Below are 13833 nucleotides of genomic sequence, written 5' to 3'. Positions count from 1 at the left end.
AATTGCTGTAAAAAAATTCAAATTTTAATTACAAGGAAATACTTTGATGTGAAATTATCATTTACGAGTATTTATCAGTTGATTTGTTACTTAAGAGATTAAGACAGCAAAAAATCACTTGAATAAATTGTAATAGGTCAAGCAACTTGAGTGGGCATAAATGCAAGATTCTTCATTTACTACATAACATGTTAACATGATTATGAGTTGTCAAATCATATATGAGGAAAGAAATTATCAATTTATGCAGGATTACAGATAAAGATAAGTCAAGTTAACCATTTACCTTATTAATATGCTTTTGCTTCAGGAATGATTATATTTTACTCTTTTTATTTATTCTCAATTAATAATTATGCTTTATAGGATCTTAAATGGAAATGCATTTACATTTCACAAAAGACACTAATTAAATAAAAAATTTCTACTTTAAATTAGCATTAAAAAAAAAAGCAATTATTACAGTTAAAAGGGATTAATGAAATATTTAATGTTTCGCTGAATATTAGGGGAGAATTACAATCAAATATTTAGTATTTAGCAAAGTATGGTCTTCAGTGCTAGTTCTAACACTAGGAAAGCGAATATGAAGTTGAAGCACTTTTGCCACAAAAGCAATTTTTGTATTTTGTGCCCATTTCTTTTCTTTATCCAACGTCTTATCTCAAAAATATTTTTATCCATATTAAATAAGGAAAAATAACAGAGACAGTAAAACTTTTTTTTTTTCAACACTTCAGCAATGCTGAAATACAGTACAAGCTCACTATCAACTCTCTTGGGAAGAGAGAGAGAGACAAAAAAAGATTAAAAGTTTCCTATTAATCAAGGTTTTGAAAAACTCTCTCTATATATAATAGTTATTCTCATACAATAACACACAAACGTCATATTTTATGCCACCACCTAGCTTTACTTAAAATACTGGTTTTTTTTTTGCAGTAACTAACCGTAAAAAAAAACACTTAGCTTTGCCAGAAAAAGTTATTCCTCTTAATGTTTTGCTAGATTCATAGTTGATTTACATAACTCTTTTTGATGAAACAATATTTAGCATCAAATTATTGAATTTCTTGCAATAAATTTGTTGTTTATTTTAATTATTGTGGAAAGTGTACTAGAAAGGATTTTGAAATGAGCAGCAATTTCGACTTTTTCTCAGTTTGTTTTCATCCCCAAACTTCCAAAATTAATTTTATCTTCAATCAATATAACATTCAATTTAAATGTTTCACCAGCCATTTTGTATAAACTATTTTAAAAAAATGGAATAGGACAGCACCCCTTCCAAATCCATCCCTATTACTTTTCCCCAAGCTCCATTCTTAAATTTTCTAGGATAAAAGATGAAAAACTACAAGCAGACATCTGCAGAATTGTTTCTACTACAAAATTTACAAAAGGTGAATCAAACCTTGCTTCTTTGGCAAAAATTTTGACATGTCAAAAAAAATAAATTTTGAGACAACTAAGGAGAATAATTAAAAGTTTAAACGAAAAATGCAAATTTTTTTCTTGAGACATCAAGGGTTTTGAGACATGAGGTTTGACTGTATTTATTATTACTTTGCAGAGTGAAAGGATCAATTTGGCTGTTTAAATTATGTTTTGAGTAAAAGAACTACAAAAAAGATTATTCCAACTCTATTTTTGTTTATACATGAGGTGATAAGTATCAAAACGAGCTTAATCCCTTTTTAAAAATTTATAAGAAGATATTAAAAACATTCATAGAAGTCAATCGGATGTGCGCCCATCGCAGGCGGGTGTTGTTTACGCTAGAGCAGTTAATCTCTTTTGACAGGTCTAAACATGATTATGTTTCAGAAAAATTTTTAAGCAGCTTGTCAAGGAGTACGCCTAACAAGGCTTCCCTGATTCGCTTTTATCGGATTGCAGGTTAGGCCCACATCATAAAAAGTTAAGTAAATTTAGTAATTAAAAATAATTAAAATGCAAAGAACAGTTAAAGGTGAAGGTGATCATATAATTAACCAAAAATGGCAAAACTGCAAGAGCTAAGAGGTAATTTCAACTGCAGCAAAGAAATTTCCTAAATCGGAGTTTAAGAGGAACTAGAAGCATGCTCATTGGACGTTCAATAATCTGCCGCTTAAGCTACGCCTACTCATAATTCAACTAATTTCTAAGTTTGATCAGCAGTTGTTGAAAGGTTGCAGTTAAATGTATCAAGTACATTATTATTTAATTTAGGAACAACTGGGAGATTAAGCTTTTTGGCAGAGACAGCAGTTTTCAATTAGATTGGGAGCATGCAGTGGCATAGCTAGGGAGGGGTGGAGGAGGCGGTCCGTCCCAGGCGGCAGTTTTTAGGGGGCAGCAATTTGACGATTTTGATGTGAAAAATAATTCAGAGAATTTTCCCAAAATGAATTTAATGGCATATAAAAACTGGAGGCAAAAAAATAGTCTTTGTAAAGTGTAAGGTTTTGGTAGACTATGATCATAAAATTACTCTAGCTCTTATGTACTAGGCCGAATCAACTTTTTTTTTGGAAATTCAGAATTTCATGTTTATAAAACGTTGCCTATATAGTCCCATATGTACCACAAAACATTTATTGACATATCAGCACTACTGTTGGTTTTTCTTTCCCTTTGTATAGAGCTACAAACTGAGGAGTTGGCAGAGGAAAATCAAGGAACCAAGGGTTTTTCCGCTTTTTTTTTCTATGTAGAATTTAACTACAGGGGAGAAACAATGAAATTTCATAAGTTTTCGTAATAAAAGGATTTAAGAATGTTTCCTAGAAATTTTCTTATCAAAATTAAAAAATGTGTGTCGTAAAAGGCACACGATAGATCTGAAACTTTTAACTCTTTTTTTTTTAACAGGGTTCGTACTCAATTTCAGAAATAAAATGAAAGAGTTTTGGAGGAGTTTTTGAAGGAGTAAAATGAGATTTTGAAGGAGTACTAATGGGCTGTCATTATATGTCAAATTTTTTTTTTCAACATATTTGACCCTTTCCCCTCTTTGTCACTAAGTGTCACACTTCATTTAACTCCTCCTCTTGTCACATGTCATTTTTTATAAACATATTGTTACAATACTGTGTGATGTCACTTTTTGTCACCCTCTCTCTTCCCCTTGTCACAATTTTGTGAACCTGTCTCCTCCTCAAGACATGACATCACTTGTGGATGACTCATTTTACAATATTATAAATGCGATTTACCAAACAATTGTTTTTTTTTAACAGAATCACTCAATATAGTACATCTACTTATGTATTTTTAAATATTTAAATAATAATTAGACAACCTGACTTTTGCTGCTGAGAGTGTGGTGGAGGGAAAAACAATAATTATGAAACTTGAAAAAATAGCCAAGCATCATTTAAGCATGTTTTACTTCACTTATGAAATGTCTTAAGTCTTCTAATAAAATTTTCACCCTCGACTATTATGACTTAACTATGATCAATTTGTAAATCACATCTACATCTTTATGAAAAAAAATAAATACACTAAATTACTACATCAAAATTGCCCTTGTGACAAAGTTAGTTGTTGGTCGAAGTAGCTCAAATTAATGTCATAGAGGAAGATTATGTAGTATTGAACTAAAAAGAAGGAGTTTTTATGGAGTTCAAATCAAAATGAAGGAGTTTGAAGGGCCCTTCAAAAAAATTTCCTAAATGAAGGAGTATTGGAGGAGTTTTGAAGGAGCGTACGAACCCTGTTTAACACTCCCTTTTTCTGCGCCGGGCATATTCAAAATGCTTTAAATTGCGTTTTTAGAGCCTCAATGCCGAAAAAATTCTTGGAAGAGCGGCTAAACCTTGTCCTTTCTCTTAACGTCACCAAACCTAGCCTTAAAGGCATTTTCAGGTCAGCAATCTAGAGATATTTCTGAGGGTTAATGCCCACTTCCTCTTCCAAGATTTCAACTTTTAGCCTAACAATGAGTTTTTAAAAGATCAATACAAACAAACTCCTGACGGCAGCACTCAAACCTTTACTCTTCTTCTAACCTGGTTAAAGATAAGCCTAAAATGAGTGTACAGTTCTTAAACTTCGAAAAATTTCCCAGTGATCTCCTTAAACCCTCCATCTTACCCAAGGTCCCCAAAAATAGCATCAAACTGCAACTTCAGAAAAATTCTAAGGTAGGGGATCCAAACCTCTCCGCAGTCTCCAAATGTTGTCATAAAAAGCTTTGAATTTCATTTTCCGAAATTTCCAGGAGAAGCCTGCGAAACCTTTTTTTTTATCTCTTATCGTTACCAAAGATAGCAAACAATTAATTTCAATTTTTTAGAAAATATTTTGGGAGGGAACCCCAGTCTTTGTTGGAGTTAGGGGCAGCTCTAATAACATCAACAAAGATACCACATAACTGCATTTTCACAGAAAAGTCGAAAAAAATTTCGGACCGCGAACTTGAACCTTCCCCTTTTCCTTAACGTCTCCAGAGATAGCAATAAAACTGCAGTTTTAACACTTCAGTTTCGGAAAGAAAAAAATTTCACGAACCCCCGACTCCTTAATGTTAAAAAGAATGCCTAAAACTGACTTCAGTTTTGAAAAAAAATCTGCAGAGAATCCCAACCCTATTTTCTATTAGCGTTTCGAAAAATTGCCTAAAACTGGGATTTTTGACTTAAATTTTAAAATTTTTGGTAAAGCCCTGATCTGTTATTTTTCCTCTTAAAGAAAAATATGGAACTAAATTAGTTTTTTTTTCGGCAAAAAATATTTTTTTAGTTTTGCTTTAAATATTTTTGAATGTTTAATATATTAGTTATTTCTCAAAAAAAGGGTGGCAAATTGAGGAAGCGCTCCAGGCGGCAGAAGCCATAGCTACACCACTGGTAGGATGTGCTCCAAATCACTTTGTAACACAACAGTATCCATTAAGAAATATTAACACTAGAATTACGGTGGTCTTCGTATACCGAGAAATATGGCAGGGATCATTTTGACCCTCTGAGAAGATATCAATTTTTGATCAAAAATACCTTCGGGAGCGGTTTTTTTTTAATCAAAAATACCTTTTGAAGAGTTTTTTTTTTTTTTTGACCAAAACAGCATTCTCATATGCATTAACTTCTTTTTTAGAATTTGCATTTAAGTTAAAATCAATGGCTCTGGGGGTGTTTTCACTACCAAAACCCCTTTTTGCTGTGCACTGCAAGAAGGAAATATCTTTTTTCATTTGTTAAGAACAATTATTTAGACTTTATTTGCGAAAATTTCTACATCTCGAATTTAGTGGCTTTTTTCTACGAGCAAAAATATTTGAGTTTCAGTTTTAGTCCAGCATGTTTTAGGATACAAGTAAGGCAAGACTGAGAAAGGAGCACATAATTCGAATTCACCTAAGTTGGGACACTATATACAATCAATGCAAGGGAATTGCGACAATTTTTCAACATCACCTCAAAAATTATACTTGAAGTCACTTTAATACGAAGATTAAATATACATGCATAAAAATTTTACATAGTGGAAACTGACGCATTCTCAAAATTAGAAGAAATGGGATGGTTTCATAAAAGCTAACAAACAAGCTGTGTTGGTGAGCTTCTTGCACTGATGACGAGGCTCCATTGTAGCCTTGAAATAGCTATATGGTGTATTTTCTTCAGAATTTGAGCTTTATCTACATTGGTTTGTCACTTTAATCAAACACGCTTGTGTTTGCTGGGGCAACGATTTTCTTTTCATGGAAAATTTCATCATGACAAGCTAATGCTTTTCTCATTTCCTTTCTGATTAAAAATGGTTTTTTTTTTTTCCAGAATCGTACTTCAGGGTGGCGACAGGAACTGTGAAAAAAAGTTCCCTGACTTTTCCCTGATTTCCCTGATTGAGTTCACCAAATTTCCCTGATTTACGTTACGAATGATAATAGTTTTCTTTCTTTGCTCTACTTGAAGTCCGTTGTATGTTTGTATAAAATGCAGTATTTTAAACGTTTTAAGTTGTGTAAACTTGTTGAACTAAAGATATATTTTAAAAAGATGCTACTTTTTTAATAAAATGATTTTAAAAAAAAGACATTTTTTTTGGGGGGGGGGGGGAACCTACAAAACAGTATATTAAATTTTTACACATGGAAAGATTATAGAAAATTTAAAAAAAAAAAAAACTTCACTTCCAGAAACTACTTAGCATAAGAATTTTTAGAAGCTATTAAAATGACTTTTAAAATCATATGTGTCCTTATGACAGAACTAAAAAGTAATTGAAATTATTTTGAACTAAGTTTTTAAACAGTATAATAATTGTTGCACGAATAACAAGCAATAGTATTCTTATATAACTAATTGACATATTTATGCAAAACAGATGAAACCATTTGACATCCATTCATAGGGAGCTTTTCTCTAATCAAGAACATAGGTTTTAATGAATGAATACAGCATTTTAACAATAAAAAATAAAGATATTTACTTAAGTACACAAGTTAACTCTATTTCAAATGATTTAAGTATGTAACGAAAAAAATCTTAGATTGCTTTTGTAACAAACAACTTTGAAATACAAGGAAAAAAAAGCAATTAGTTAATTTCAAAATATATAAAAGAAGAATACAACTTGGTTATAAAATTAAAGAATTACTTAAGTCTGAAGAAAAGAAAACCTTGACGATCTGTGGTGACAACAAATAGTATAACGGCAAAAAACAAAGTTTTTTTAAATTGAAAGTTCAATTTTAGCAATTAAACTAAAAATGCGAAGAAGTTTAAGCTTTTATAGTATTAATTCAAAAACCAAAGATTTCTTCTTGAAATCGTTACAGTACTTAATTACTTCGAAACAATGAAAAAAGGCAAAGGAGCTAAGGCATTAATGAAGGCTTCCTCTTTGCCAGTACGGTTGTTTATTTTACGGAGCATTGAAAGCGTAAAAGGAAATTTCAAGCTAGGTAAAATAAACTACCTAACAGACATAGAAGCAATCTTAGGAAGTTCATCCTGTGGTTAATAAGTAAGATTCAATACTTTGATGTTGAGGAAAAAAGATGCACAAATATGCGGTAGTGTATAAACACACCTCATTAATTTTACCTTTTTTTTTGAACAGATAATTGGTGGAAAATGCGTAGGGAATTAGAGTATTTAATTTTGTAAAGTGAAAAAAAAATTTTTTTTTTCTTCATAAAATCAATTTTCCCTGATTTTTTGTTATTTTTTCGAAATTCCCTGATATTTCCCTGATTTCTCCCTGATTAATAAAGTTCCCTGACTTTTCCCTGATCTCCCTGATTTCCCTGATCTGTCGCCACCCTGTACTTTCCAAATTTTCTCAGCCTTCCGAATGAAGTTTAATATTTTTGCTAAGTTATTAATTGACAAGATTTTTTTCCGATGGAACATCTTCTACATTTGTTTATTGCTATGCTCATGCACCTTCGTAAGCTCTTCACACTGCAAGTTCTTGATTCTGTGGATAAAATACTTAACTCTAGATCAGCGGTTCCCAACCTTTTCCCCCTTGCAAACCCCTTCCAAATCTGAAAAAAAGTTGGCAACCCCCTGGAGATTAGTTACAAGCAAAAAAAAAAAAAAAAAACGTGCACACAAACACAATAAAATTCAAGAGATATTTTTAAAATTTGATGCTGCTTCATATTTCTTACAAGAACGAAAACTAATTGCAAAATGCAGAATTACAAATAATGCTACAAACTAAAATGATAGCCGTAAATGTATATATGCAAAACCCCCCAAAAAATTTACCCAGTGAAAATTCTTTTTGAAGTTCAGTCAACTTTAAAAAAGTTTTTTAAATGGAATATTTGTGGTACGAAGAAGTTTAAAATTTGGCTCAAACATCTGACAACTTCAATCTTACCTTAGGTTCAGCTTTCAATTTGTTTCAGTATTGATCTCCTTTTATGAAGAAAATCCTTCTTCACATAGAAACGTAGTCCAAAATTTATTAAAATTTAAAGCATATTTTTCTTAATTATTTATTTAATCGATTTTCCGATCAAAAGCTGCTGAGTAAACCAACACCTTCATATTCTATCTTCTGAGGACATTGTATTCAAAAGTGGAGCATTTTTTTTTTCATGGGTACTCAGGGTTCGTACTCAATTTCAGAAATAAAATGAAGGATTTTTGGAGGAGTTTTGAAGGAGTAAAATGAGGTTTTGAAGGAGTACTAATGAGCTGTCCTTAAATGGTGTCGCACTTTTATTCATCGTATTTGACCCCCTTCCCCTTTGTCACAAATTGTCACCCTTCACCTCACTACTCCGCATCAAGGCATAACATATTGTTGTAATAACTGTGTGATATTACTTTTTGTCACTCTCGCTCTTACCCTTGCCACAATTTCATGAACCCGTCTTTCCAAGTTATGACATCATTAATGGATGACCCTTTTAATATTGTCAGAACTGCGATTTACTAAACAATTGCTTTCTTTAACACAATCGCTTAATATAGTACATCTACTTATGTATTTTTAAATATTTAAATAATAATTAATAAAACTGACTTTTGCTTGCTGAGAGTGTGGAGGAGGGAAAAGCAATAATCATAAAACTTGAAAAAAAAAAAAAAAAATAGCTAAGCACAATTTAAGCATGTTTTACTTCACTTATGAGATGGCTTAGTCATCTAATAATATTTTCACCTTCAACTTTTACGACTCCTACGCTCAATTTGCAAATCACATCTTTATGAAAAAAATAAATATGCGAAATTACTACATCAAAATCGAAAATATACCTTTGCCCTTGTGACAATGTTAAGTTGTCAATTGAAGTATTTTAAGTCACTGTCATAGAGGAAAATTATATAGTCTTGAACTAAAAAATAAGGAGTTTTGAAGGAGTTAAAACCAAAATGAAGGAGTTTGAAGGGCCCTTCAGCAAAATTTCCTGAATGAAGGAGTATTGGAGGAGTTTTGAAGGAGTGTACGAACCCTGTTAATGGCAGCGGTAAAGCTGGTGCTTTAACTTATGTAATTCCTTAAGTGTAAACTATGTCAGCAAATATGCTTTCAATGCTAAGAGTATCGAATGTGTGAAAGACAAATAAATAACTGTTGAACAACATTTTCTCAAAATCGCTTGAACACGTGGCTTCATCTCAAACAAGTATGTTAAAATTCCGCCGTTACAATGTTATTTTCACGAACCCCCTTCGTACCTCTCGTGAACCCCCAGGGGTTTGTGAACCACTGGTTGGGAACCACTGCTATAGATAGCCTGAAGTTCCAAGGGGCAGCTAAAACTTTCACTTTATTGGTAGTTTCAGTTATGGGAAGTTCACACAGCTTTCTCAAGATTTGGGACCCAATGAAAGCTTCAAGATATAGGAATATTCCAGTTATAAGAATTCAAGTCATCGAGAGTTGACTGCAATTCATTAAATCTTCACTATTAAGCTTCTTATTCCAACCACTTAGCAAGATGAATAATTTCTTCAACTGTATGTCTTACAAATTGTCTGGAACTATCTCCAATTTCGTGTAGGTTGGGGTATTGAAGTACAGTCGAACCTCCATATATCGAACTTCCACATATCAAAATTTTCTATCTAACGAAATCCCAGCAAATTTCTATGTTCATTATACAGAAAAATTGTTTCTATATATCGAAAAAATCTCTATAGATCGGAAAAAAATTTCGAGACATTCGTAGATTTTTTTTCCCACTTTAGACAGTTTGTCTCATGAAAAATGAAGATTAGAGAAGAAAATTACATTCACTAAAGGTTGCTACAGAACTCATAAGAAATCTGGGGTTGAAAGGTGTGTAGTTAAGTCGTTGTTCCGTTCTGAAGTTCTTAAATTCCCTTAAGTTTATTTCAAATCTTAGCTGTAACCAGTAACACTGTAAAATCAGTTTCAAATTATCCCTTTTGTTTGTTGATTATCATTTCTAGTCTTCTTAGCTTCAGTAAAAATCATTCAAGTTAAGTAGATTGATTTTTTACTTTTCTCTCGATCACATTGTTAAGACAAAAATCCCCTAATGTTGTGATCAAGTTGAATTGCCGAAGAATATGAAGATGTATGGTTGGTGTAAAAATATAATTTCTGTTAATTTTTTAATCATCAACTTTCATTTAATCCGATACTCGTATAAATTATAAAATGGGTTTCATACACAAAAATTAGTTTTTATTTTAATGTTTTAGGATACTTTTATGATAAAATAAGATTGTTTCCAAATATCGAAATATCTACATATCGAATTTTTTTCTGCAATTTCCTACTTCGATATATGGAGGTCCGACTATACATAAGTTTGCAATTTTATGACAAAGGTAAATTTGAAATACCCTCCATGACAATTCAATGCATAATTGATCATTTTAATCATAACATTTTCTCACACTATATTGAAATATATATTACATACTGACATGAATAACAGATAAAACCTTTGTTTAGTTTTAAAACACATTACATACCGATACAAAACATTAAAGTTTAAAAATAAATAAATAAAATCAAAATGCCATGGTTATTAACACAAATTAATGATTGAATTACTAAAAAAACTTACAGGTGTGAGGAACACTTCTCCTTTGTTAGTTACTTCCAACACGGCATGATTTCTGGAAACTTTTTTATCAGTACACTACAACGTAATAAAAGAAAAAGCAGGTTAAAATAACATTTAAAATTCATATTTTTTCTACACATAAAAAAGATTAGCTTAAGAATATGAACAATTAGTAAAATAATATCATCAAAACAATAGCATTTCTTAAAGTAACAATTCAAAGAAGCAGATAAGAAAATTCAAGTACTACCTACAATATATGCCTAAAAATATTGATGCATTAGAATTAGAATATACATATAGTGGCAGATCTAGAACTCAAGCAAGGGGGGAGGGAGGAGGCTAACCTCGGTCCAAGTGGAGAGTCGGTTATCGAGAGTCTTACTTGTCGTTTTTGCGGGTACTCCCAATTGGGGGGGGGGGGGGGCAGACATAGATAAAATGAAAAGCTTTCTGCGAACACAAAACCAAATTGGAAAATTTTCTGCAAATAATTATTTTGCCTAACTCACCCTTGAATAAAGAATTTAAATTTATATTCAAATATGAAAGAGACAAAAAAAAAAGTGCTTTAAATCATTTAATTTTTTTTTTACAATAACATATAGTTTGCTTATTTTTCACCATCTGAAGAAAACTGCCAAAACCATTTTTTTTACACAAGTGCTTTAAAAGGCTTTTGGAAAAAGGCTGTAACAGAAAAACTCTGGGATTTCCTTAAAAAATCCCTTAATTTTTTTTTTATTTTTAAATTAACGTTAGCAGTTTGAAAAAGAATTTCTGCAGAGCCAAAAATTTTCTGCGAACGCCGTTTGTGCGTTCGTCTATATTATGCAAGACTGGGGGGGGGGGGGGGGGCATCACCCTTGGGGGACAGTTCAAAAATGTTTTATGGAAAAAGTACGAGAGATTTAAGAGAATAGCATATGATATGGCAATATTTTAAGTAAAAATACAGTGATTATTCAGGTGTCCCATTGTGGACCCACTTAATGTCTCATAGTGGTCCAATGAGACACTTTTCATCGAATTTTTAAAGCCTCATAACTTATTTTTGCTAACATTAAATGCGCTAAATTTAGTGCAATACACTATAATTTGACACCTTTAATATAATCAATATGTTTTTGTGCTTTAGAACTCACCAATGTAAAAAAAATATGTTTTTGTCTCATGGTGGCCCACCCTCCCTTATATCTAAAAATAACTACAGCAAAATTTAATCACAAATAAACAAAATTTAGGGATAACCCAGAGCTTATTTTAGCTCAAAGTTCAAGTTTCGTAATTTGTAATCATTATGTAGTTTTTTGGCCATTTACTTACAAAGCTCTGATTTCAACATATTAAAGTTATTTTGCTGCAATTTAAAGTCGTTTATACATACTATTCAAACAATTTTGCTCACTACACCCCGGGGATCATTATAGCGAGTTTTGACAGTAATTTTGCAAATCAATTAACTTACTGGTCAATGATATTTGAATTATATATCATATCATATAGTACATTTGTCAGTATTTAAAAATATAAAATGCTTTAAAGCATCAATTATGTTACTTAATAACATTTATCATCAAGTTACATAAGCAACTCTATTCCAGACTGATGAAGACAAAATAAGAGTAACGGCAGTCCCTGAATGCTGTAACTGAGCTGTTTTGTACTGCTTGCCTTTCAATATCAATTATCATTCAAAAATAAATGTTTCAAACAATACACAGTATATCTTTCAGCTTCACTTCATTTTGTATATTATTTTACAATACAGATATTTTCCCTTTAAAGAGCATTTCTCTAAAATATTTTGGCCTGCTTATATTGGAAGAGTAAATTCTACCTTAGAGCCATAAATAGTTTAACTGAACCCATTATAGTGAATATATTCAGTAAATTACCGCACAGATGAGTGCTAATAAGCACGAAACTGCAATCCTCAGCTGGAAATGACTGAGCTGGCGGTGTATTTCACCATTATAGTGAGTTTGTAACTTTTTTTTTAACTGAAACATTTTTTTTTTATGTTGTGGATTGGAGCACTCACAGAGCAAAGTTAAATGAATGACTTGTAAAATAACTTAATAATTTGCTAATTAATCCAAAAGAGTGGATCAACAACAAGCATTGAGATAAATCAAGCAATAAATAAATGAATTCACTTTATTGCAAGTATACAATTCATTTAATCTAAAGCTTAGGATGCTTTTGGGGAAACATCCTAGTGGTTAAAAGCAGGTATGACAAAAATTCGGACCATATCAACTGTTAAGATTCATGTTTCTGCAAAAACATCCCTATAACAGTCAAAAATATTTAATTATTTGATGCCATAACATAGAAATGTGTGGCTTCTAAGAGGATATTTTGAAAATAATGTAAAAATGTTTGACGACTATGTATTAAATAGGAATTGTATGAAGAAATTTCATTACAGTTGGTATAACACTTCGAATCTTATCGATATTCAAGTAATACAATTTGTAATAAGAGGTCTTTTACGAATAAGAGATATCGATTTGTAATAATGATGGTCTAAGTTCAGAATTAGAATTATTGTATCACGTATTCTGAAACGTTACATATTATAACGTAAGTACGACGAAAGGGAAACATTATATCCGTTACAATTTTCTGGGTTCGCGATGTGCCATTTAAATTATGTTCTGGATGCAGGAAAGAGTTGATTATGTAACATGTATACATTTTATTGATTTTTGTGAAAAATGAAGCTTCACATATTTTTGTAAATATTGTCAGACACACCAACAAGAAGTATTAAGCCTAAATATATTCTTAGTAACATTTATAGATATCTCCATACGTACGCCGAGGAAAGGCCCTCGCCCAATTGTTGTTTTCCCCACCGGAATATCAACGGCCTTTTGTCCATCGTCCAAAGGCTTTAGGGTTATTTTCGTCATGGCGATTTTAAATCATATGTTGCTTATATAATAGCCATACATTATTTAAATTCCATTTAAATCCTTTAGGCTTACAGTTATTAATCGTACCAGCAACGTAAACAAAAACGCTATGCTGTAAATTCCATAGCGCCACCTATGTTGTGAAAATAGCTAGTCTTCTTCAGTTGATGAGCTATCACTTGCTAACCAGTATTCTTATGGAGTACTTAGCAAACATTTCTCTGCGAATTTAAATCGAGTATTATAGTATTCTGAATGGTATTCGATTTTTAAATAAATCCTTTCAGCTTCATTTTTCGATTTATCTTATTAGTAACTGTTACAAATGTTCATTTAAAGATGTCCCACACATCACGCTAGCTTTTAGCTATGTTTATATCCATTGAGTTTTTAAAACCATTTTTTAGCAAT

General features: G+C 31.5%; 1 protein-coding gene across 1 annotated transcript in view; it reads right to left on the bottom strand.

Moving 5' to 3' along the window:
• Positions 1–13501, bottom strand: part of LOC129221635 (aprataxin and PNK-like factor) — a 59398-nt gene extending 45897 nt beyond the window's left edge. The window contains exons 1-2 of the mRNA XM_054856160.1: positions 13324–13501; positions 10499–10573 (exon numbers count right to left, since the gene is read on the bottom strand). Coding sequence (XP_054712135.1) covers positions 10499–10573; positions 13324–13419 — 171 coding nt within the window. The 5' untranslated portion in view covers positions 13420–13501. The remainder of the gene's footprint in view (positions 1–10498; positions 10574–13323) is intronic.
• Positions 13502–13833: the final 332 nt, after the last annotated feature.

Source organism: Uloborus diversus, chromosome 4 (assembly GCF_026930045.1).
Source record: "Uloborus diversus isolate 005 chromosome 4, Udiv.v.3.1, whole genome shotgun sequence".
Lineage (NCBI taxonomy): Eukaryota > Metazoa > Arthropoda > Arachnida > Araneae > Uloboridae > Uloborus > Uloborus diversus.
The sequence above is the reverse complement of the archived record's forward strand: the minus strand, read 5'-3'. Positions and strand labels throughout refer to the sequence as shown.